We start from the raw sequence: 26,785 nt of genomic DNA, 5'->3' as shown, positions 1-26,785 counted from the left end.
TTGGGTTTTACAAATTTATTTCTAGACTTTTAGGGGAGGTCTTTTTCTTCTTTCTTTTGCTGGAAACTTATCTGTTACAGGTCTGTTGGTGAAAATGTGCATTTCAGACCAGTGATGCCAATAAGTACAATATTATTATTTTTTAAAAAAGGTACAAATCCGAATTGCTTTGCTGTCTATAGACCGTTATAACAATGTGACAAATAAAGCATCTCTGTTGGCACGTGAACCCGCTTCTCAGCATTTGGCCTTTTAGTACATACAATACTTAAAATGTTGCAGTACACGCTGCCGCTTCTTAGTGAGCAACACATAATATAACCAACAACCACTAACTCAAGAATCTTGTTTGGTTCAGAGACACAGAGATGCCACAAACAGAAATGTCTTATGAGGTAAGCAGTAAGAAATGTTCCTGAAATTTGGACAGAATGTATCGAGTCCTCCTGGGTCCTGCGACTGCTAGTAGACTTACAAGCCTGTTGTCTTTTTCCATTTCAGTAAGCTTAGGTAGGATCTTAACTGCATTTGCCCTCAAAAATGAAGTTCTAATTCTGTTTTGGTTTAGCAGCATACAGGCAACTAGATTATTCTTCACCATACCACTCTGTTAGCTGGCTTACTTATGAGATTTACAGGTTGTTGTTTGTATTTTTTTAAATTAGCATTATGCTATAATTAACATCATCAACAAAAACCCTAATATATCATAACAGATTAAACACACAAAATACTTAAATTCCAGAAGATAACCTATCATACCGCATGATGATTCCCCAGTGATGGAAAACATCACACATATAAGAGTTATATTATAATGCACCTTTCATATATCAAATGTGGCTAATAACACAGCTTAAAAACTACTATGATAATAAACCCCAGATCAGAAAAAAAAAGAATCCACTTTATAAAAACAAAACAAAAACACGTAACAAAAGAACCTGACATTACTCAGTCTTCTGAAATGTCTGCTGTTTTAACGTTAGCACAAACTAGTTGCAAATCGCGAGACCCATTCAGAATAATGTCCAATGCATTTCAGCTTGCAGTAGAACTATGAGGCATTGTGAACAAACATTAAAACCTGATCTAAACACGGTTAACTGAAGTATGAGGTATTGTGAAGCAGGAACCTTTTTTTGGAATAGAGCAGTAATCACATTAAGTAAAATTGATCACATAAAAAAAAATCTACCAAAAAATGTCAATAATATAATTTTCTATGAGAAAATTTAAAACCTATAACATGGCAGTATATGACATTGTATAAACAAAAAAATGACCACAAAATAGCAGCAAAACACAATGACAAAGATACAGAAAAGCAATGTTAACTTTTTTTTCAATTCATGCTGGGAATTTATCCATAGCAGCTCAATAAAAAATGGGAGCATCCACTCCTTTTTTTTTCCTTTTTAAAACTTTTTTTTTTTTTACAATCAACACCTTAGCGGCAGTTTCTCACATACATTTTGCCATCACATTCTCCTCAAGCATCAACTTCAACAGCTATGTCCACGTCCCTTCAGCTACTTTCTACAATAATAAAAAGATACATAGCCAAGATGTGCAAATTTTCTATTTGTAGCTAAATTTTTTTAAAAAAATAGGGGAAATACACTGGATTAAGAACTTTTTTTTCAAGTACACCAATTCTACATTTTTAACTATGGTGCTTTCTCATGGTTATTTTGGAAATATCTGGGCCGAATGTGGTACTATCTTGAAATGTCCTAGTTTCTTAGTAAGAGGAGTTAAAACTGCAACATCAAGGGCAGAAAGATCTTTTTGTTTTCTCAGAATCAAGGGGATGATTTATTTTACAAATTATACTGGCCTTCTGAACATCCTCTGCAATAAATATTCTTTTTAGCCTTAACTATAAATTATATATTTTAGTGTTTAATAGCCTTCAGTTGTACAACATCGAGAGACAATTCTCAAAACATGTGTCCTATAGGTAAACCTCTCAGGCCCCTAAATTTATATAAAAAAAATGAATTGGCACCAAAAGATTGCTAAACATCTCTTCTATTGAAAAGGTTAGGAAGATATCCTGGCAATTTTGTGAATGCAATTTCTCTGACTGGAACACAACCCTTCAGAAAGAAAACCACCTTTCCTCAACACCATAGTTAAATGCACTTGCTTTGCAATTCAAAGTTTGCACACAAGCACTTTATATATATATTTATATATTTATATATATAATTTCCAAACCATTCCATTTGAAAAAAAAATTCCCACACACAAAAAAGAAAGTATTTCCTATACCTAATGAACTGAAAGTGCTTTGAAATGGAATGGTTTTAAAACAATAATAATAAAAAGATAAAACTGTGGATTCAACCTGGATATAATTAGGCTGTGTATCTTTTGGGTAAAAACTAGCATGTTTTTATATACGCAGATAACTACAAAAATAGGAGGGTTACAAAAATATATTATGTCACTATTGGAATTTCTCTTTATCGTTGGAACAGAATGTTGGATCTTTTACTGGTCATGCTAAGCTGGAACCCCTAGAAGCCTTATGCACAGGTAATCCACAGGCACAGAAGATTAACATATAATAATGCTGTATGCTAACATATACTAACGTAAAGGTTACATTAACCATTTATAAGGTGAAGAGGATAAAAACCTAAGGGAATAAAATAAACATTTACAGATGAATTATAAAGTGACTAAATGCATAAGCAAGCAAGATACAGAAAAGCCTAGGACTGCATTAAAGCTATGCTTTTTAAAGGAAAAAACACACACCCAAAACACATATAATCTATCTAAGGAAAAAAAAACCCTCTTCTACTTTAAAAATGGTTGGCTTTTTAATATGCAAGAATCAAACCTAATACCTCCCCTGGAGAGACAGTGTGTGTGTGTGTGTTAATGCCTATTTTTACAACATACAGACAAAAACACTTTAATATAAAAAAAACTGATTATTGTATAAAATCTTCTATTTTTGTAGCTCAAACCCCTGGAGATCATGCAAATACTATTTTTTTCTTTTTAAGACAGTAGGGGAGTGGGAGGGGGTAGTCTGTTAGAGTCACAAAGGGTAGGAAGGAATAGCGAAGAAAAGAATGAATGACATTTTCCCTTCTGGTACAAAAAGTCCTGGAGAAAAGATTTTCTTGGGTGGGGAAGGGTGTGGTGGGGGAGAAGATCCTGATTCCACTTCCTTGTCAGATGCCCTTTCATTGTTTGCTGGTACTGCCAAGCAAACCCAATTGCGGAAGTCCTCCTTAAATATTCACATCTCTAACATCAGTGGGTGTGCAGGAAAGATCAGCTTCATCTTCAACAGTCTTTGTTTCTGAAGATATGTTGTGTTGTTGTGCCTGGCGTAGACTAGATTCAAGGAGGGATTCAATCTGTTCTTGGCAGGCTCGTAAACAATCCTGAGAAAGTTGAAGAGAAGGAGAAAATGCTTTAGAAAAACACAGAGAAGTGTATGGCTAAATACCTTATCCCTAGAAAGTCAATAAACAAATAAAGCAAAATCATAAGCAGGTCATGAGACCCAAGAGGTCACCATTGTGTTCTCCAACTCAAAAGCCCAATTCATGTGACAGATACAAAGATATGAATTTGTAGGTTGAGAGAAACAGGATTGTGTCTGCTGGCCCTGACATCCACACTTTTTTCATTTCATTTATAACTTGTATCCTGGTTTTCCTTCCTAAGAAACAAAGCAGCTAACAGCACACAACTCAGTTACCACACAATATAAAAATAACAAATGTAACATAACATAGCATGCATCATAATATAAAACAAGTCAAAACCACAATGGTATCAAAGCAAGAATAAATCTATTAAAGTGGCAGTTACAGGAACTCTGGGGGAAAGCAACCACACTGTACTTGAGTTCTTGATTTTAAAGGAAGCAAAAGCTGAAGGTAGCCATACGCGTACCCTGGACTTCAGGAAAGTCTATTTTAATAAACTCAGAACCATGGTAAGTGAGGTTCCATGGCAGGAAAACAAATCCTTTCTAAAAAAGAAAATTCTAAAGGCACAGTGGCAAATAATCCGTCAAGGAAAAAAGGGGGAAGACAGCAGAAGCAGCCAACATGGCTTCACAGAAAGCTTAGAGATGACCTGAAAACAAAAAAGGAAGTGGAAGGACATACAGGAAGTGGAAGGAAGGCCAGACCACAAAGGAAGTGTACAGACAGGTGGCACGGAATTGCAGGGATGGCATCAGGAAGGCTAAAGCTGAGAATGAGCTGAGGTTAGCGAGAGATGCCAAAAGCAACAAAAAGGCCTTCTTCAAGCACATCCATAGTACAAGACAGAAAAAAGAAATGGTGGTACAACTACTCAATGAGGATGGCAAAATGATCACAGACATCAAAGAAAAGGCAGAACTGCTCAATTTCTACGCTGGCTCAGTCTTCTCCCAAATGAGGGTCTATGACCCTACCGGGAAAAGTAAAGTTAAATGGGCAGGATTGCAGCTCTAGATTGATAGACAAATGGTCAAGGAATACCTAATCACTTTGAACAAGTTCACATTTGCAGGGCCCAATGAACTGCATCCTAGAGTATTGAAGGAACTCGCTGAAGAACTCTTGGAACCGCTGTCTATTATCTTTGTGAAATTGTGGAGGATGGGTAAGTGCTTTTATGACTGGAGAACAGCTAATGTTGTCCCTAACTTCAAAAAGGAAGAACCTGGGAACTACAGACCAGTCAGCCTGACATCAATCCCTGGGAAAATTCTGGAGCAGATTATAAAGTGGTCAATTTGTATGCACCTTGAAAACAATGCAATGATTATTAGGAGCCAACATGGATTTATCAAGAATAAATCCTGCCAGACTAATCTTATGTCATTTTTTGATTGGGTAACCTCCCTGGTAGACTGTGGGAATGCTGTGGACATAATATATCTTGACTTCAGCAAAGCTTTTGACAAAGTGCCCCATAATATTCTGATTAGCAAACTAGCTAGATGTGGGCTGAATGGAACAACTATCAGGTGGATCCACAGTTGGCTGCAAGATCGTACTCAAAGAGTGCTTATCAATGGTTCCTTCTCAAACTGGGGGGAGGTAATGATTGGGGTATGGCAGGGCTTGGTCCTGGGCCCAGCACTCTTCAACATTTTTTTAATGACTTGGATAAGTAGGTGCAGGGAATGCTTATCAAATTTGCAATGATATAAAATTGGGAGGGATAGTAATACCTTGGAAGACAAACAAAATTCAAAGGGATCTTGATAGTCTGGAGCACTGGACTAAAAACAACAGAATGAAATTTAACAGGGTTAAGTGCAAGGTTCTACACCTAGGAACAAGAAACCAAATGCACCGTTGTAAGATAGGGATACTTTGCTCAGCAGTACTACATGTGAGAAGGATCTTGGAACTGTTGTTGATCCCAAGCTGAATATGAGCCTACAGTTTGATGTGGCTGCAAAAAAGGCAAATGCTATTTTAGGCTGCATTAACAGAAGTAGAGTTATGTCTCCATACTTAGTTTGTACAGTAATGGAAGTTGCTTTCATGGACATCTGTAAACAGTGCCTACATGCACACAACTGTATGCATGTCTGGGTACCCTGCATTGGCCTTCCCATGTACAGACCATCACCTGAGGCTTTATTGTAACTTGATTGATGGCTTGAGGTTACATTATACTGACTTTATTGTGTTTTTTCTTTCTAAGCCTTCCTCAGAATCATTGGCTGAAGGATGGTACACAAAATAAACATGTAGGGATATCTGATACTACAGAGAGACCTTCTGCACATAGAACTTCTAGATATTTGATCAATTCACCCAAAAAAGAAGGGTCAATGTCTGCTTCAATAAAATGTCATCACAAAAGACTCTAGAAGGTCCATTGCTATCATTCTCAGCAGGAAAACAAGTAAGCGAGTAGACCATCTGAGCAAGTCTCCTCTAAGACTCCTTACAGGACAGAAACATCATCAACAACTGTGAAGTTACTACTGGTTCAGCAATTTGCATGTTGGTTGTTGTCAATTTGAACTCTTCATGATCATTAATTTCTGTGCAACAGTTTTGAAATTATGTCTAAAAGGCTGAGTGCAGTTAGACCACTGGAAATCAACACAGGGTGTGTCATCATACTCCACCCATCAGTAGTCACAGCAAGCTGAATATTTACTAGTGTTGCTCCGAGGTTTCATCTCCTTTTTCCTGATGGAGCTCCTGCACATGCAAGGGCTTCTCCATTAACTTCAAAGGAAGCAGTTCCTTTGCACACTGGAAACTGTCTCACCTTTGAATGATTAAACCTATTCACATGTGGCCTTCCTGCACAGTAGGGGTGGGGAACTTGTGACCCTCCAGGTGGTGTTGAACTCCAACTCCCATCAGCCCCAGCCAGCTGCTTACAGAGAATGGGAACTGTAGTCCAGCAACATCTGGAGGGCCACAGCTTCTTCACCCATGCTGTAGAGCATAACCCAGAGAATGAGCAAATGTAAGAGAGGGTCCAAACTTTGAACTGCTGTCTACATGTGAGCCTTATGTGCTTGTTTAGATGTAGGCTAAATCAGTGAATGTATCCTGAAGTAAAATCTTAATGGAGCATTGAACACTTTTAAGAATTCTGCAGGAACTCCAGTTCTTCTTCAGTTTCCAGTTCAACAGCCGCTATATATAGGCTATTTCATGCATCTCTCTCTCTGTCTTATATATATATAATCTGAGGATAGAATGTATAGGAAAAAAAGCTACAAACATATAGATTTTATATGCCAGTAGTTAAATGACAAGGGTTTCTTATTTCATCCCCAACTATTATTTTACACTGATTTCTAACTACAGGAAAACTACAGGAATCTGAAAGTCATAGCTGATGGACAAAGCTATTTTGTTGAACACAGGTGATCTAAACATAACTCAACAAATTTAGGTTACTCTGAAAATATGGCAAACTTTTCTAATTTTGAAAATAGAGCACTGTACTGTATTTTATTGTGAGACCACTCAGAACTCTTCCACACTGTCTGCAGGAAAAATGCCTTGAGATAGGAGATTTGAAAATGCTTGGTGATTAAACACCAAAAAGGACAGCAAAAAGAAGAAAAAGTCTGACATCTTAAAGAGTAACAAAACAATTGTGGCAAGAAATTTTGCTTGTTTCTGCCACCAACTACCATGGCTACTCTTCTGGAATGAATCCCAATAGGAACAGATATGCCAGTTTGGAATCAAGAATGGAGAAACCTGGTAGTCACCAGCACATGAATTCCTGTATATTGGTGTAACACTTTCTTCAGTGCCAAGTGCGCAACCATTGTGGCAATAGCCGCCTAAGTAGGCAAAACAAACAATCCAGCAGTAGTTTGCAGAAATTCCTGTGGCTCACTGTTTACTCCTGTCTTTCTAACAAACATCGTAAAAGCTTTTCTCAACATGTTTAACTCTGTGTATTAAGAACTTTTGAAGTTTCTTTTTGGGATTGCCTTTTCTGATTTAACCTATGACATGTGCTAGCCCTTGCGGTGAACCCAGTCTGACTGAGAATGAATGTTGCTTTCCTGAGATGGTGACCTGCCTGCTGTTTTCTTTATTTTCCTGCTTCAATTCTGCCTTCGTTCAGAAGCTTCTTGTGTGATCAACCAGCTTTTCACCGATTCCAATGCCACAAGAACCTTCCCTTCCACATGGCATTTGGGGGTAAAATAAGATTAAAAACCCAAGCAAACAATTCTCTGCAAGCCTCTTCTGAGAGAGGGAGGTTAATCCTGCCTCTAAGCAGATCAGACCATCAGTTACAGCTCACTGAAAACAAATAACCTTTGACCTTTACTGGTTTAAACTCTAGTGTAATATTTCCTCTTGACAGAGAGACAGTATTTTAAATAGCAAAAAGAAACACCCTATATCCTAAAGTCATTATGCAGTAGGCACCCTACATACTGCTGGCTTTTCATAATAAAGACACCAATATGGTGTCTCCACAGTATGAAATACCTATTTTGATCCCACACATTATTTAAATTTCCTCAAAAGAAATAAAAAGTAGATTTTTCATAGGTTTTTAAAAATCTTCTTTCACTTTCAGAAAGTTTGCGAACGTTTTGAGGTTGATTCAGCCATAACTGTGCAGTACATTCAACAACATTCAACAACTACATACTGAAAGAAAGTGATTAATATTTTCCTCTTTGTTCCAGTTGTATCTATCTTCCTGTGAAACGTTTTATCACTGAAACAGAACTGCTGAACTAATTTTACCTTTAACAGCCTTTCCCAACCTGGTGTGCTCCAGTTGTTTTGAACACAATTGCACTGGTCACCAATTAGTTTCCAGGCTCAAAGGACTGGTTCTGACCTATAAAGCCTTATGGGGCGCAGGACCCCAATAACTCAAGGACCGCCTCTCCCCATATGAACCAACCCGGATCCTGAAATCATCACTGGAAGCTCTTCTTTGTGGGTGCCCTCCATGGGAGGTTTTCAGTGGTGGCCCCTTGGCTGTGGAATGCTCTCCCCAGGGAGATATGCCTGGAACCATCTTTAGGTGCCAGGCAAAGACCTTCCTCTTTCCCAAACCTTTGGCCTTTGATGACCTCTTTTAGTGGGGCGGGTCTTGTATACCTGCCATTTATTTGTATTGACTGTGTTTGTTTTAACCTGGTTTTTAAGTGTCAGAGGTGCTTTTAGGTTTTTTTGATTCTGCTGTTTTTAATTGGTTATGTAAGTTGCTTTGGGTCATGTGGTGAGAAAAGCAACATATAAATATAAATAATAATTATAATAATGATCCAAAACGTCTGGAGGGCACCAAGCTGAGGAAGGCTCACTTACAACATTTAAGATAAAGACATAAAAACAGAATTAACAACTGAGATAGCGTTGTCAAACCTTGGATACCAAGGAAAAGTAATGAAGAGAGACAATTTAAGAATCCTGTGATGTTTATTGCCTTGTCCACTGTGGTTACAGGCAAGATGCTCCTAGTGTGAAGCCAAACAAATTCCAATGTATTAACAGATAACATTAAAACCAAATCGAATGTAATAATTTTCTGGCCTTGAAATGAATGTCAGGCAAAATTCAATCTGTAAAAAGAACGGAAAGAAAACAGCCCAAGAGACTAATGGTAGTTATCTGACTTCTAGTTTCCACTGATTTAAAAGCAAAATGGGAACTTGGGAGTCTTACTACCATAAATATGAACCATAAAGGTGCTATTAATTTTACCTTTTACTTTCTCACAGTTAAAGGTAAATTTTTAATAAAAAAAAACTCAAATCCTCTAGGACTTCTGTTTCAACCAAGAATTGCACATATATTTTGCTATGTTCAAATGAAATGAAAAACTGGTCTGTAGTTTTTGAACTTCGGAGTTGACAACTGTATGACACATCAAGAAAATCCATGTACTTGTAGAAGATAAATGGCAAGCAAGTCTTATGTTAAGCAATCCATGAAAACTCAGGGTCTAGCCCAACCTCCCCCAAGGTCTAGTGCCCTCCAGATTTTTGGACTACAACTCCCTTCATCATGGTTATGGATCATAAGCCTCAGTCAGCATGACCAATAGTCAGGAATGATGGGAGATGGAGTCCAGTAACATCTGGAAGGCCACAGCTTAGCCACTCCTTGTGTAGACAATGGAGCAGTGGTCTGACTTGGTATAAGGCAGTTTTCTACAGTTCCAAAGCTCCTACTGGATAAAAAGTGAGCAGAAAAAAGTGAGGGTAGTATTAATATTCACCCCCACAACAAGAGGTGGCAAACTTCAAAAGCTGCTAAAAATATTCTATTTACAGAATAACCCTTGTTTTGTCAAATGCATTTTGAGAATGCCATACTGCTTGTCAAGAGGCAGCTAACAGTATTCAAAAGTATACTAAATATTAGGAAGGTGATTATGAATGCTGTTCCCAAAAGCTTATACCAGGGCTAGCAAAAAAACCTGCACAATCCTGTCAGAACTAGGTTCCACAGCATTTCTCATGCTGCTGCAAGAGTTTAGGCAAGTCACTGAATATCTTTGGTTTTATTTTTACTTTTCTGGTGTAACACTCTATTGTACTGTGGAAAACAGCCCAAATAGGAGACCATTGGATCTAACCCTTTGTTTTCAACCACAACCCTCTTTGAAAAAAAGAGTTCAGACATTACCAGATGCTGCTGGAACGCATTGGCTTAGAGGTCTGTTAATGTGATAAGACTCCAATTCCTTTCAAATCAGACAATCATGATCAGCAAAAGATGTCAGTTTGTGTAACGGCTACAGAGTCAAGTTATATTTAGTGGAGAACCTATTTTGTTCACAGAGAGACTGGAATATCTGCAATCCTATTCAAGCATTATGGCCACAATAAGTCAAACACTCAAGCAGAGAGAGGAGGGGCAAGAGCATTAGCTCCACCCCCCACTGCCCTCCACAAATTGGAGGACAACCACCTGCGGCAGAGAACCTATTCTTCTTGTGTAGGCTCCCCACACAATGCAGAACCTTGAAACCCAGAGTTCTGCATTGCTGAGGGAACCTTGGCAACAGGACACTCCCTGCACAACAGGCAGTCTCCGTCAAACTTGTGAAGGGCAACCAGAAAAGGGTAGAGCAAGCGTGCACGTCCCTGCTCTCCTCATTCACATCTACTTATTTGCAAGCTTACTGTCTCAGGAAGGCTTCCATTATTTTATGTCAACATTTGAAATAGCTAAGACATCCGCAGTCAATGTAAGCTGCTGCCACTGAGGCACTTTAAGGCATAACCTTCAGACGGAAGTGATGCCACTGAAACTAACCAGTATTGAGAATGACAAGATAACTCAATCCACCTAGCATTCTCCCCTACACATCCACTGTCCAAGGCAATGGGGGCTCATTTACAAGCCTCGCAGAGGCGTCACTAAAAACGAGCAAAGTGTACTATATCCTGACACTAGACATGTGATACAGAAGTGAGCTGGCAGTGCTTTCAATGAAATGTTATTTCCACAAAACAAACCACAGCTCTGCAGTGCCTTCTCTTGCTCCCAATGTGGCATCAATTCAAAATGATGCGATTTAACAGAACATTGTGCCAATGTGGCATCCTGGCTTATGCAGACTTGCTTGCCTCAAGTTACCTGGACAATACATTTAAAGGAGTATCGTATCACTTTAAACAGTCATGGCTTTCCCTAAAGAATCCTGAAAACTGCAGTCTGTTAAGTGCTCTAAGAGTTGTTAGGAGACCCCTATTCCCCTCACAGAGCTACAGTTCCCAGAGTTCCTGGGAAAGAGGAATTAATTCTTACACCACTCTGTAAATTATTGTTCTGTGAGCAAAGGAGGGGTCTACTAACAACTCTCAGCATCCTTAACAAACATCAGTTCCCAAGATACTTTGGGCGAAGCTATGACTGTTTAAAGAAATATATGCGAGCAGGTGATGGACCAGAACAGGCATATATATTGCTTGCACTGAGTGAGCACATCTAATCCTGAAAAACCACTGCCCTTAACCACATCCATAATACTATGAAGGACCAAAAACAACATAAAATAAAAACAAAATCTCACAATGATCTCATGCATAATGCAACAGTGAAGCAAGCATTAGCAATCTGAATATTCACTAATAGGCAAAAAACCTTGCAGTTTAAGAACATACCTGTAGCCAACAGAGGAGAGCCAGTGTGGCGTAGTGGGTACAGTGTTGGACTACATCCTGGGAGACCAGGGTTCAAACCCCCACACAGCCATGAGGCTCACTGGGTGACCTTGGGCCAGTCACTGCCTCTCAGCCTCAGAGGGAGGCAATGGTAAACCCCCTCTGAATACCGCTTACCATGAAAACCCTATTCATACTGTCGCCATAAGTTGGAATTGACTTGAAGGCAGTCCATTTCCATTTTATAGCCAACAGACATTTCTATCAAACTTTAGAAAGCAGGGAAATTGGGCAGCTCTAGTGAATGCACCAGGGGAGCAGAAGACCTGACCTCCTCTCTGAGATACTGTACTGCCCTACAAATTTGTCAAAATACAAGCACAATTTGGGTTGGTCTTTCACAGTCCAATCCACTTCCTCTGCAGCTTGCAAGAATTTGGTAACATGTGCCTCTGAGCATATGGTGAGTGGTGGCAACATCTACCATCTCCAAAGATGGAGAATTACATTTTTGTATGTTTGTTGGTGTTCTTACTTTGCTACTTTTCTGTGTTACTACTGTTTCTACATAGAATCTAATCTAGAAAATTTTATTTCTCTCATTATTCGTCTTAGAAATCTGTGTCAAATTTATTTTTATTAATTTCAAAGCCTTTTGATTGGTCAATGTCATATGATGGTGAAGACAGCCTTTTGTGTTTAAAACTGGAGGTTATGCTCTATTTCTATATGGGGCGCATTCACAGTTGAATGTGAAACTGCAGGTTGATGTAAAATCAAACTGATTATATTATGTTGCTTCTTAAGCAATGACTCTAGCTGTTGGAAAAAACTAAGTTGGCCTGCCGAAGATGCATGTGTTCAGCCTGCTATGCTTAAACTACTCCACTTAAGGAAAGGTGGGCATGGTCAATTAAAAACAGAGCACACACAGAATTTGGTCCTTCCTCTTTCAACAAGCCTTTTAAGTTGAGACCTTAACCCAGTCTGCATCTGTGTTGGAATTGGTTTTTAATGTTTTTAAATCTTTTTTTTTAAAACCCGTTTTTAACCTTTTTTTAAAAAAAAAAAGTCTTGAAAGCTTTTAAAAAATGTTTTTAAAGATGTTTTGTTTTAATGTATTTTAAAGTCTGTTTTTATTATGTTCAAAGTGTTTTTAGTGCTTTTGTTTGCCGCCCTGGGCTCCTGCTGAGAGGAAGGGCGGGATCTAAATCAAATAATAAATAAATAAATTTTGCTGTTAACAAATTTCACCACCCACTGTTTATCTGGTGCAAACTGAAACACCCCTCATGTCCATTGGAGACTATTCTGCAGAACACTCAGTGCTATTATTCCACAATTGTTTTTGGAGCGTTTTTTTAGTGTTGCAAAGTGTTGCTGTACTTCACATATTCACAGAAACAGAAGCAAACAAGAACGATTTACTATAGGAAACTTCATTAAAATTGCAAAGTAAATTAAACATAATTAAAGTGACTAAACTGTATCAACTGTTTTAGTATTGTTGCTTCCTCCCTGCTAAAACAAGATCAGCACAGCACATGTCTTCTTTCTGTTATTTGGGCTGATTTCAGGTGTTGCCACCACTCACCATATGCTCAGAGGCACATGTTACCAAATTCTTCCAAGCTAGAGGAAGTGGGTTTTACTGTGAAAGAGCAACCCAAATTGTGTTTGCATTTTGAGAAATTTGTAGGGCAGTACAGTATCTCAGAGAGGTCAGGTCTCCTGCTCCCCTGGTACATTTGTTATAGGTACCCAATTTCCCTGCATTTTAAACTTTGCTAGAAATATCTGTTGGCTATAGATACATTTCTTAAACTGCAAGGTTTTTTGCCTATTAGTGAATTTATCTGCTTTTTAATCTGGGAGGTAAGAAATGAGATCCTGTGCAAGTTTGCTGAGAATGGATTGATCATGCTTAATGAATTCAGCGGGATTTACTTCCCTGCAATCATGCTTAGGATAGGTTAAAGTTACCACAAGGGATGAGGAGGGAGCTGGCAGGAGGGGGAGAGGTTTCATCATTTACATGTTTATTGAGTTCAGTGGGATTTACTCCCTTGCAATCATGCTTAGCATAGGTAAAACTGACCATTGAGAGGGAGGCCTGGAGTGGGCAGGGGATGAGGAAAAAGGGAGAGGGGAGTAAGAAGGAAGGGAGAGAAGAGGGGAAGGAGGGGAAAAGCAGGTTTGATCATTTGCATGCTTGAGTTCACTGGGATTTACTCCCATGCAATCATGGCTACGATAGGTAAAACTGACCATGGAGGAGGAGGGGACAGTAGAGGGAAGGGGAACAGAATGAGGGGGAGGGAGAAGGAGGGTATTGGAAGGGAAGGGAGGAGGGGTGAAGGAAGGGGCAAAAGGGAGGTGATGAGAGGGAGGAGGAAGGGAGGGCACGTTTGATCATTTGCATGCTTATTGAGTTCAATGGGATTTACTCCCGTGCAATCATGCTTAGGATAGGTAAAACTGACCATGGGGGAGGGCGAAGGAGAAAGGAGGGGAAGAGAGGGGTGGGGAGGGTCAAGAGGGAGGAGAAAGGAGTGAAGAAGAGGGGAGCGCAGGTTTGATCATTTGCATGCTTTTTTGAATTCAGTGGGATTTACTCCTGTGCAATCATGCTTAGGGTAAGTGAAACTGACCTGGGGGAGAGGCAGGGAGGGAGGAGGAGGCCAGGAATGGGAGAGGGAGGGGAGGTGATTGGATGGGTGGGCACTGGGCAGAGGGGAAAACCCTTTCCTTTCCAAAAGAAAAACATTGTGAACAGTATAATTCTTTTTAAGGGTTTCCCCAATTGTTTTATTCTACAGCAGGCACATGAAGCCTCCCACCCAAATTTAAACTAAAGCTGTCCCTGGCCACATCCACATGAGACCTTTATTTCATTTTAGACAGTCATGGCTTCTCCCAAAGAATCCTGGGAAGTATAGTTAGTGAAGGGTGCTGAGAGTTGATAGGAGATGTCCTGTTCCCCTCACAGAGCTTCATTGAGAGCAGCTCACTGTTAAAACTACTCTGGCCACTGGAGCTCTGTGAGTCTCCTCTCAGCACCCTTCACAAACTACACTTCCTAGGATTCTTTGGGGGAAGCCATGACTGTCTCAAGTGAAATCAAGGTCTGGTGTGGGTGTGGCCCAATTAGCAAGCCCAGCAGCTGGGAGTCTGACTTTTAGAACACTGACACTTGGTTCTTATTGAGCATGTCTGGCCTTATCACTGAGGTCAATGCTAAATTTCTTAAATTAATTAAAAATCAGCCAGGCACTTTTTTTAACTTTTAAACTGCAGTAGATGAAGGTCAGAGTGGCAAGGTCAGTAATAGGTACTCTGTGAACATGGCTGATTTTTAATAAATTTCAATAATAACTCTGACAGAAAAAAGTCCAAAAGGGGTTTGTTTTTTCTCTCTCTTTTTACACTTTGAAGTTTTGATTTTCTCTGACTGTTTTGTGTATCGCCATGAAAATTTAGGGGGTTGTTAAGCAAATGTTTCTAAATTCAGGACTGTAAGTTTTGTAAGGTTTTGTTTTGAAATGAGCTTATGCGTAGCATCAGAATTGCATAGGGGGTGTTCTGAATTTAACATTACAGAATGTGAAAAATCCATGCTGACTATAGTATACAGCCACTCTCGTGGCTGTATAATCACAATATTCCATTCATTATGAAGTCCTGGTATGTGAAGGAACCTAATAGTATTTGCTACAGCTCTTGTTTCAGTGTGTTTATGTTTTCTATATATTTATGGGCATATGGAATGAGGGCTTTAGTCGTGCCTCAAAGATGTGGCTGCAAGCCTCAGGGCTGACTTTATTTGTCTCATTGTTGGCACTTGGAGACCTCACAAGAACCTTTTTTAAGCATCTTTTTATTGGGCTATCACATTGTTCCAACACAAAGCTAAACTCTGCCCCAACTTCACACACCATTAGGGCATGGATCATTGACTTTAGGTCTTCCTTGTAGACTCCCTTCCTGCCCATTCATTCATGAAAGGTTTATTGCTCACTAGTTACTAATGAGCATCTCCAGGAAGCTGCAGGGCAAAAAAAGAGTCCTATGAGGATCATCTACCTTTTCACCAAATCATGGGACAAACATATTAAAACATAAAGTTGGAGGAGTTGGAATTCAGTATGATCTACTGTGTGGGTCAACCTTATTGTAAACCAATTAGATAATTAGACTCCTGTTCAGAATGGATTTTTACACCGTTTAACGTTATAAAGAGTCTCAGGAGTGGTGAAGGAGGATGAGGATGAAGAACATACCATTAAGTCTCTTCATTACAATCATTATTTCCTTGACTTATTTTAAAGGGTTCTCCTCTATACAATTTAATTATAAACAGCAAATCAACAGAGCTTCTGAACTTGTCCTAAATTTTATTGTATTTATTTATTTAATCACGTTTACATCCCACTTTTCTTTCATCAAGGAACCCAAGGGGGGATACATGTGGTTCCCAGGTGGTCTCTCATCCAGGAACGGAGCAGACCCAGACCAGCTTAGCTTCAGCAAGGTGGTGGTAACCTCTTAAATCAATGTACACGTTTCCTCCTTTCCTTTCTTAGCATTTCTTCATTAGAAGGCTTGGAACAAATGGTAGCATTCAACCCACACAATACCAGACAGACTTTTGGTTACTAAAGTACATGCTAACTAACTGTAAAAGACAAAGTTAAGCAACATTTACAGCCTTGCTTTGATGAGCGTTCACAAGCAGAATAGGTGACACATCCAGGAGGCACAGAGATACGTTATGTCACTCTATTACATCATGGCAAAAAGCTGACTTGCGAATCAAGATGCACTTACCGGATCACATTTAATAACTTTCGATAGGAAATACGTGAGATATTGATAAGAGAGAAAAGTGTTAGTGTTTCCAAGGTGAAGGCCTTGCACAGCTGCTACCACACTACCAGCTGCAATCATGGAAGGTGGATTTGAAATGAACTTAACGTCTGTTGAGAAAGAAACAAAGAAATAGAAATTAGTTTGCATATACACACCACCCTACTCTCATGAATGCAAGTTAAAGAGGCTTACCCAATGCACAAAAGTACACTGGGGGTGCATAGCAACAGAAAGGTGCTGCCTAAGGTGGCTTAGCAGAGCATATTTCTGCAAACATGTGTATCTAAGCCTACTGCTAAGTAGTGGCTCCATGTTAATGGGGCAGTGGAATTGACTCTGGGTCTAAGTCCAAACTTTCAAGGAGCTGTCCAAGGTTCTCAGCATTTTGGATAGCTCCTTGAAACTCTAGACTAAAACCTGGAGCAGATTCCACTGCCCTACTGACATGGAGGCACCCACGGCAAGCGTGGCAAATTTAGAAGTGCAGGGCCCTTCACGATAGTCACAGTCACATCCCCCCCCTTTCCTGCTGGGTTGAGGAGATCCATGTTAGTCTTCTCCCACAACAACAGACATCCCTAGCACCCAATAAGCATGAAAGGGGAGAGTAGTTAAGTCTTCTCAGTGGTTAACTCACCTCCTTTCACTCTGATTGGCTCCAATCAGCAGGAAAGGGCAAGGAAGCATATTAGAAGACTCTTCTTAGTGGCTAACACACTCCCCTTTCATGCTGATTGGCTCATAGAATGCTGCAGACATAAGGACCTGACTGGGACCCTGGTCCCAAAAACGTAAGGGGTCTAAGACCCACCGAGACATTGGACAACTACACCCCTGGCCACCAGCTGTCACTGCCTACTGTTTTTCTTTGAACATCTTTGAATGTTTTTAGTAGGTCTGGAATAAAGCCTATCCTACATAAACTAACTTGCACACGTAAGTACATTTGGCCACACAATTGTTTCCTTCAGTCTTGATGTGCAGGTACTACATTCATGTTCTGTTTGCAGGCTTCCCATAGAAATCACGTTAGCTACTGCGAGAACAGGTTGCTGAACTAGGTATGTCTTTGGTCTGATCTCGCAGGGCTCTTCTTACGGTCTTATGCAGGTGCATACATTAAAGGCTTTATTGTGCAATGGCTAAGCTTTATTGCTCCCAAAACTGTAGTGATCCCTTTGAAATTGGACCACAATCTTGCAGTCTACTGATCTTATGATGGTTCAGTCTCTGGCTGCTGAAAAAAAATATCATCAGATCCTCACCCTCACAGTGAAATAGACAAACTAGATGTAAATGGACCCTTCCTCTTATAAATGTTTTGCCTCAGTCTTTCCATCATCACTGACTGCCTTCCATCCTTCCAACAGGGCTTTTAATGTAAATGTGGCATATCTAAGGGAAGGGGGTCCCAAGAATTGGCAGACAATCAGTTACATTCTGATGTGACACCATGCTGACAAGAGCCTGGGCCCACTTCCAGACTGCACTGCTGTAGGTCTAGCTGCAAAGCCACTCCTATGACTGCTTGGCCTATAGCTGCCATAGAGAATGTTATTCTTTCTTATAACAATAAAAAGTAATCATTTACGTTTTGAGGCTAACACTCCTTTTTCTAAGCAAACATGTTTGATTCATGCCTACATTTGACCATGACCAGGAATGAAGAGAGGGGGAACATGCCTCAGTATCTGTTAGGATGAAAGCAGAAAATGCCAACCTATGTACATCAACTTAGGAAACGCCCCCCCAGCAGCCCGCAGCCAATCGGTTTTCTCACCTACAATCTCAAAACAATCAATTTTCCTTCTAATAAGTCACTATATTAAAAATGTTCTTAAAATTGCCGACATTTTAAAATTGGAATTCGAAGCTGCTCTTCAGCCCTCTAATTGGGCTGAAGAGATGGGCTAGAAATGATTTTCTAAACAAAAAATAAAATAATGGATGGTTAGAAAAAACAGTGGGAAAATATTTTATCAACAAAATTGCAATCAGGACTATGCAAAAATCCCTTATTTCTCTTTCCCTGTGAAACGCAATATTGGCAATTTGTTCTAAATTAAATTGTTGACAATGGGGCAATTTGCCCTTTTCAAATGGAGCACTTGTATTGGGAGATGAGCCAAATCACAATTCAGAGCATCTGCAGATTGCAGTGCAGAGCTACACATATGATCAATGAATCAACTCTTAAATGACTCCCAAAACATGGACTACAGCATTGTTATTTTGCTACTATACCATGTCTGAGATTACTAATTTTCTTTTTATAAAGACCTACAGAATTGGCTGGAAGTATGTCTATGTACATAGGAGGCTTCAATTATTTTTCAATATCAGTCTCTCTTGATGAACACACCAGATCAAACAACTTTACTGCTGTATAGCTTCTAAAATATTTTGAAGAAGCACAGAGAAGATCATCCTTATCTGGCATTTTGACTTTTTACATCATCCAGATTTGATTTTTCCCAATCTTGGCCACTTTGCTTAAGTATTTTTCAGACTGTAATGAGGGCCCCACCAAGTCCAAAAAATGGGTTCATGAGATCATTCAAAGAGGAGCAAGTTTGGGAATCCATAAAGTACTTCCTTTTAAAGTGGCAAGAAGCAAGGAAGTGGAGTTCATAGTCACACCCTTTTTCTTTCCAAGGTGGAAAAGCAATAATGAAGTTTAAATGACCGGTTTGTGTCTGTCCCCATAACCACTCCAGACAAGCGGTATGGATGGACTTTTTGTTGCGACACAAGGAATTATTTGTGGCAGAGACCACTAATTTCAGAATATTAATCAGGGGGCCCCTCTCGGCTGTAATTGGATGCCCCCAAGTGAAGAGTGTGGCATCATTGTCAGCCTCCATTGCCTCATCTTGCGCTATTGAGCGCTCAGGAACAAGGGGGCTTCGGTGAGATGAATTAGACCTGACACAGCTACAATGAGGAAGGGGCCCCCTCAATTGAAGCACACATCCCCAGTAGCCTATCTGAGACTTCATCCAAAAAGAATAAACAACTTCAGTGTTGTTAAAAGGAGAGGAGGGAGGGGGGAGGAGGGAAGAGGAGAGAAAGAATGCCAGCCACCCTGAAGGGAGGACAAAGCAGGCAGCTCGACGCTGTAGCGCTTAAAAAAAAAATTCCTAACAAGGCAAGTCACCGCTTTTCCTTTTTAAATGAAGCAGCAATTCCATCCGTCTGGAGAGCTGGGGGCTATGAATGAAAATCTTTTCATTGAGGCAAATCAAAACTCTGAACATAAATCACTGGCTGCAAGATGCAACAGGTTTCAACTGGTCACATACCTTGAGACTTCCAATTTTAGAAAGGCTCAGAGAATAGGTGAATTGTGGCAGACGCATTTCAGAGAAAGGGCTTTTCTTCAGCAAAATCACATTAAATAATGATCATCATCCTCCAAAAGAAAAGGGGGTGGGGGCAGCAGCGGTGGACCCAATTATGTTTAGACAACCAGAGGAAAAGAATGAAACCCTGAATCTCCCAATATTTGGCCCTATTAATCTTTCTGCTTGTCTAGAGCAGGGCCTTTCCCTTTGCGCTGGTCTCAATGTGGATCAATGAAACCCGCTTCATTTGTGCGATCTGTCTGTCCCTTCCTTCACCATGCCAAGGCCTCTTTATTAGGCTAAACAACTAGTGGCAATTTTCTTCTTCTTCCCGTCCCAAGCCTCCCACAACACAAAAGGACTTTGAAGAAAACATATTCAAAACAAAACAAAACACACACAGGAAAAAAATTACAAAGCAAATCCAGTCTGTTTAGACGGGGAGCTGAAGGAGGAGCAGAAAAACAAATTCCTGTCAGCATCACCTTTGCTTGTAATCTTCTCTCTATCTAGAACAAAACTACACTCACAGAAATCTGCCATTTCTGTCCTGTGGCTTCCTCTTGTTCAAACAGGTTTCTTTCACTGTTTAAAACCAAGTTTGTAACTGATCCAGGTAGAGGTTGGCAAATGAGGACAGTACAACACGGAAACAGCAGAACACAACCCTGTCTGCAGCAGAGCTACTCATCCATCCCAAGATCTAGGCAGCCCTAGTCAATTAATTGCTTTTCTTTTCTGTAAAATGTGGCTTTTAAGGAGAAATTCACCAACATAAAACACTATTAAGCACCGTTTACTTAGGCAAAATTCCCACTGACTTTGTTGGGATTGGGGGCTCCTTTGGTGACCTCCACACTTCCTTTAAAGAACATTTCTGGACAAGGTTTGCATTTGCCAATTCATTTTCCAATTCTACGTATGGCATTTAGAACAATGTTTAAGATAGGCCTCTAGATGTGCCTCCCAAAAAGAAACGTAACAGCACTGACAGCAGATCAAAGAACTTGGCTCTTTGCAAGTCTCCAACCTTTGAACTATGCTTGTTTTCATCATTGTGGAACTGTTCCTGCCAGCGCAACAACCCAGGTTAAACATCCCCATATCCCAAAGAGGGGGCTGGACAGGGATAACCAACCAACCAACCTATAAAACGAACTCTGTGGCTACAAGCTAGGCTTGTCCCATCATAGGGATTTGCTAGCCTGTCGCAAACCCCATTTATATCCTAAATTTGTTGATGCTTTTTACAGAGCAATCCTATTCATGTCCACTCAGCAAGAGGGGTTTATTCCAATCTCAGTTAAAAGCTATTTTAAAAAAAAAATCCTAATGATTTTAAAGGGCTTGGCAAGAAATGCATTTTCTAGAAAACGCTAAGCCACCTACTATCCTACAGTTAGGGTTAGAATGAATGGCAAGCCTGAAAACTGCCAATATTTACTTATTTTTCTTTGGAGAGTCTGCGGCTACCTCTCCAAACCAGACCTTGCAGCAGGAGGGCCCGTTTAAAACCAACACACACACACATACACCACCCCCGCTTGTTATTTTTCTTGGATCTTTCTACCAAATTCATCTCAGGTGTAACATCACAAGCTCTGCTGAGCTTTCCCTTAAGCACCATTTTGACCCTTTGGATTTTAAATGCAATTCAAGTTTCCAGGATTGGAAAAGTCTGTTTAAGCCAAACTTGTTCCCATGCCCACCTCTGACAAATCCCATTTCACCAAATTCACAATCCTGGCACGTACAGCTCTTTAAAAAGCATGGGAGATCCTCAAGAGTCAACACCACAGATTTTTCTGTTCAAAGGAACATGAGCATTGGCAACCTTTGCTTCCTTGTTCTTTAGCCATTCTAGATCTTTCTTGCCACGCTGGAGAAAAACATTTTTTTCTCTATATTTTATCCTATTTGGCCCACTACCCTGCTCCAACAGAAAGCAACAGCTGTGCTACCTGAGCATCAGGAATGCAGTAACACATCTCTGATCCCACACTCTGTTGTTTGAAGACTGGAGACCGGAAGAATGAATCAAGAAAATAAAAAATGGCAGCAAAGAAATGATGGGGGGTTGGAAGACTTAAGAGGGCAGGCATGTGCACATACACACACAGACTGCCCTTGAAACAAAAACCGAGGCCTCTCTGTGAAATCCTGGAGCTTTGTCAGCACCTCTGACTGCTCTCGAGGTTTCAAGCGCACATGGCTTTAGCACAGCACGTGGTCAGCTGGGTGTGGACAGCAGAGACTCGGCTCTTGGGCAAAGACCTTCTAAAGCTGTGCCCACTTCATGCCTCTTCTTCTGCCCTTTGCCAGTAACTCGAAGGACTGGGAAGGGGTTCAGTTTTAAATGTTCCAGAGAAAGCAGACACAAATCCTGTACCCCAAAGAGTTTAAAATGTAAACAACAAAAAAAGTTTCCAAAGGCCTTCCAGCCCAGCTCTTTTGCAGACTTCTGAGACCATGATGACCTACAATGGACAACTATTCTAGCTGCTCTTTCCAGGCTGAATTATGAACCCCTACATTTATGTGGCCACACTCCACAAAGCAGTTTATTTCAACTTTGAAACCAATAGGAAATGCCTCTTTCTGGCAAACTCACCTTTGGCAAAAGTAATCCAGGTTCTGGAAAATGAGACACCGCTTAGCACAAGCATGAGCGATGCTGAAATTTTAGTGCCCAGTTTTAAAGTTTACAGTTTAGTGCACCTATGGGATTCTGGGCAGTGGGTAAGGGAAGAGGGTGTTTTGCTGGGGTACACAGACATACAACACACCTTCTGGAGGATGCAAGGCTCATTCATACCTGTAGCACATAGAGCCACAAAAGTCTGGGCGTGTTTACGGATGATCTGCTTGCTGTCCTCAGCCACAGGCATTTTACTTAGAAAATGTTCAATAAAATCATGAGGGGTCATGGCAGCCAGATTCCATTTCAGCTTATTCACCAGAAGCAGTTCCATTTGCTACAAGGGGGAGGGGGGAGAGAAAAATGTGTTATGAAGTTCCCTTTATAAGCAGCTAGAAATGCAGCATTTGTTGATGCAGCAGCTATCCTAGCACTATATTCCTATGGCAGCTTTAGTTTAGGTGCCTTTATTTGTGCATGGTGGTGAGTCTTGCCAACAGAAAACGTGCTCTTGCCAAACACAGCAGCGGCCATAACGCCACCAGAGAATTTTTTTATTTTTTTTTGTTCAATTTATATACCGCCCACAGACCGAAGGCTCTCAGGGTGGTGTACAGCATAGGATAAAATACAGTAACAGACACAGGCGGGAAAGGTGCCTATCCACATGAAAATTACATAATTCTGTTTCCCCCCCCCCCAGTACCATCATCACCCAGCTGCTCTGAACCCAAGTGTTCAATTAACTAGGCAGGTTGCCGGTGGAGCTTCCAACACAAGAGGGCGCCAGCCACCCATTTTTTTTGTCTCCCCCATCTTGTTACTCTTATTTCTCCTTGTTGTGAGTTAATAATAAGGATTTAACACATTAGGGAATTTTCATTCAGTTCCTCTACTGCACAATATGGGCTGCAGCTGTCCAGAGGTTGATTTATACCCCAATGCTAAAAATATTTATTTACTCCTCCCCCCCACCCCCAAAGAAAGTGTGTCTGGATATTGCAGCTTAAAAAACTAATTGATGCAGATCTACTTGGAAATTAATCTGAGGGTGTTCAGTGGGACTAACTCCCCAAGTAATGTGCAACAGATTGGGCAGCTCACCTTTCTCATTTAGAAATACCAAGAATCCTATTGGTCATATTCAATTATATCTGTTCTTTCCATTCAAGCAGTCTAGAAGCTTACATATATAATGGGAGAATAACTGAAAAGGCAAGCCCCACACTGTTCTCGAACTCAAATGTGAGGCATGGGATATGCTGGGCAGAGCACAAGGACTCAAATCTATATTTTCCTTTGTTTGATTTAATGTTTTGTTTCCCAGATGAGATTAAATTGAAAATTACCAGCAATTCGTTGGGTCTAATGGAGTTATCAGTGTAAATACACAGTTTTTCTGCCGTTAGAGGAATGGTTTCCTTCATTTTTGAAGCCACAAACATACAGGTAGCTCCCAGCAATTGCAAGCGGCTTTTCTTGAGAGGTTCGAAGGATAGATATCTGTCCAAATAGTTCATAGCCAAGGGGAAAACCTCCTCTTCACATTTCTGCTCCTCACAAACCTGCAGGAAAAGAGAGAGGCCTGTTGAGATCAGCATTTATTCTTTCTTTCTCTGTAAATCAAGGTGTTCTCCTAGGCTCCTGGCAACCAATAGGTTTGGTGGAGAAAACAACAAATGAAATGAATTTCCTTAAAAAAAAAAAACCGACGAAAGAGCGGTGTGGAAGAACTGAAAGAGAAAGTCGCAATAAGAGGGAAATGTGGCTTTCAAAAACGTGGTCGGCGTTCGGGCAAAAAAAAAAAAACCATAAAAAGATGGAGCTCTTGAGCTCCCCCGGACTGAGCAGGACGCCCCCAAACAGGGAAATGGTTCTTCAAAACGTTGGGGGGTACGGCCCAAGGGCCCCCTCTTGGCTGCCATTGGCGTGGGTGCTGCCGACCCCCGCTTTCGTCGAGACACAAAGGTGGCGTCCAGAGAGGCAGCTGCAAGCTTTTTTCCCAGACGTCATCTTTTCAAAAAATATTTAAAAATATTTAAAAAATCAGCAGCGCCCCCAAAACAGCCTGAAAACACCGCCCTGGGGATCTTTGATCGATCCCCCTCGGGATGAGGGGCGGGGGGCCTTCCAGGGGGACACCCCGAAGTCAAACGCTGAGGCTCCCCATTCCTCCTCTCTCTTTCCCCCGGAGAAGCAACGTGCGACATTTGCCAGCGCCCAGGCTTTCAAAAATTAATTAAAAATAGACGGCGAGCACGCAGGGCTTCGGAAAAAAGCCGAAAATGTCGCCCAGACTCCCCTGGTCCGGCTGGGACCCCCCTGGAACATCTCTCGCGTGGGGAGGGCGAAATCCACACTAGTTTTTGCCGGGCGATCTTGCCGACAAGTTTCTGCAGCAGAAGCTCGTCTTCCAGCGGGGGAAAGGCGCAGAGGCACTCTCCGGCTCTCCGAACAAAAGAGTGTTTCAAGCAGCAACTCCCCAAGATCTGCAGGCCAGGAGCCCGATCCCCTCTCCCAGTGGCCCCCGCGGGGATCCCCACTTTCTTCCCTTCCCTCCGGCGGGCTCCTGCCTTTCTAATGATTAATAAACACTTGGCCTTTGCAATAACAGAACAAAGATGGCGCGGAATACTGGCACGGGGAGCCCTTGCATACGTGTCCATGGATATTAATTTAAAATAAAATCCCAATCCGATGCATGGCAAGCTTCAAGGGTTGCCAAAGAATCCGGAGGAGGGCATTCTGGGCTCGTGGGATCTACTGGTCCCACCTTTAGGATCCTGCACAGGGACGAGGAAAGGGGTCGCCTTTGGAAACTTTCAAAGTTTCCCCTCTTTTTTTCCTCGCTCGAATTTCCTCTATCCTGACTCAAAAAGTCCCCGATGATTTGTGACAGTGTGAGGGATGCATGCTGGCTGATCCAGCCAAAGTCTGAAGGAACTAGAGAAAGCCGTGGAGGAGAGGAGGAGAAAGGTCTATGCTTCACAATATGTTTTAGGGTGCAGGAAATGGGGGGAGACAGAGAGGGGGAAAGAGGGAAAGAGAGGCACGGGGGCTCAGGAATGGTTTTATTGACAGAAAGCCCAGGCTTTTGCAAAGCACGTTCACCAACCTCCAACATCCAAGTGGCCACTATTTTCCTCATATATGGCAAGATCTCCTTCTGTACGCACTTGAAGTAGGAGACCGAGGGCGAGCAGGTCTCCTCGGCTTTCAGCATAGTCTGCAAGACCCTGTCATTGAGGAGGTTGGTATCTTGATAGGCTCTCCTGATGGTCTCGACTTCACAGCAGAGCAGCTGATGTTCCATGTCTGCTGCCGCCGCCCGCCGCCGCCTTTCTCCTTCTCGTGCGGGCAGCTTTGCTCAAAGGACGCACCGAGTCAGATTCGCTGGCTCTTCCCCTTCCAGGAGTCCCTCAGATGCTGCTTGCTGCTACTGCCGCTACAGCCCTCTGGAGGCTGCAAAACTTTCTAACTTCCAACAAAACTCTCCTGTATGAGTCCCCCCGTGACGTGACTGTTGTTAAGCAGAGATCAAAGCGCGAAGAGAATGCGAAAGCGAGAGAGAGAAGCCTAAAGCAGGGGGCAGAGCCCTAAAGCCATCCCATAGGCTTCAAGTCCTTCCCCTTTGCCGCAGCGGAGACAGAAGCAGAGCTTTTCATGCAAATGCAAATGAGGACAAGGGCTCGCTTTCTTGTGCTTGTCGGGGGAAGCAGGGAGGGAGGGAGGGGGGAGGGAGGGGTGGGGGTGAGAGAAGCCCAAATTGAAGCGGGGAGAGAGGGGTGGGGGTAGGGGTGGGAGAAGCCCAAATTGTCTTTCCACTGGATCAAGCAGAATTTTAAAAAAATGCAGAGGGCTCCGGGAGCCGAATGATGAATGAGACTAGGCCACACACAGACACATATGGGCGGAATGGGCTGAGAGACGGGCTTCGGGTTCATTTTCGCAGGAAGGGACATCGCCGCCACTGTTGCTTGCCAGGAATCATATGTATTGGCCAACCATCTAGGAAACCGGCATTATTTTATGATTATTGTTATTATTATGGAAGGCAACCTCCCCATTTTCAGTATAAGTTCGCAGCCATTCTAAACATATTATAGAGGACGGTCCATTGTACTTAGAATTGCACTGAAGTCCGTAGTTATTGTCCCTGAGCCTTCTCTTACTGTCGATTTAGACCCGGAGAGATATAATAAAGAAAATTCACATTATTTGTGGATTTTTCTTTACATTTTGAAGACCACCAGCCTGAGCTTGAACGCATGACGTGCAACAAATCCTCCACGATTTCAAGGGGCTTTTACAGTACAACCCTAC

The 26,785-nt window shown here is 41.4% G+C and overlaps 1 protein-coding gene across 1 annotated transcript; it reads right to left on the bottom strand.

Annotated features, from left to right (window-relative positions):
* Positions 1-26,088, bottom strand: CCND1 (cyclin D1). The gene is made up of 5 exons (XM_061610682.1): positions 25,578-26,088; positions 23,812-24,027; positions 22,640-22,799; positions 16,439-16,587; positions 1-3,410 (listed from the first exon to the last, which is right to left on the bottom strand). The coding sequence occupies exons 1-5, from the start codon at positions 25,773-25,775 to the stop codon at positions 3,255-3,257; spliced, it is 879 nt and encodes a 292-aa protein (XP_061466666.1). The 5' UTR covers positions 25,776-26,088; the 3' UTR covers positions 1-3,254.
* Between the last annotated feature and the right edge of the window lie 697 nt (positions 26,089-26,785).

The sequence above is a fragment of the Rhineura floridana genome, chromosome 2 (genome assembly GCF_030035675.1).
Source record: "Rhineura floridana isolate rRhiFlo1 chromosome 2, rRhiFlo1.hap2, whole genome shotgun sequence".
NCBI lineage: Eukaryota > Metazoa > Chordata > Lepidosauria > Squamata > Rhineuridae > Rhineura > Rhineura floridana.
The sequence above is the reverse complement of the archived record's forward strand: the minus strand, read 5'-3'. Positions and strand labels throughout refer to the sequence as shown.

Coding starts and splice junctions, on each gene's coding strand:
- CCND1 (XM_061610682.1), bottom strand. CDS start 25,775: ATGGAACATCAGCTGCTCTGCTGTGAAGTCGAGACCATCAGGAGAGCC. Junction 22,800..23,811: donor TTAGACCCAACGAATTGCTG/GTAATTTTCAAT, acceptor TCCCCCTTGTAG/CAAATGGAACTGCTTCTGGT. Junction 3,411..16,438: donor AAGTTATTAAATGTGATCCG/GTAAGTGCATCT, acceptor CAACTTTCTCAG/GATTGTTTACGAGCCTGCCA.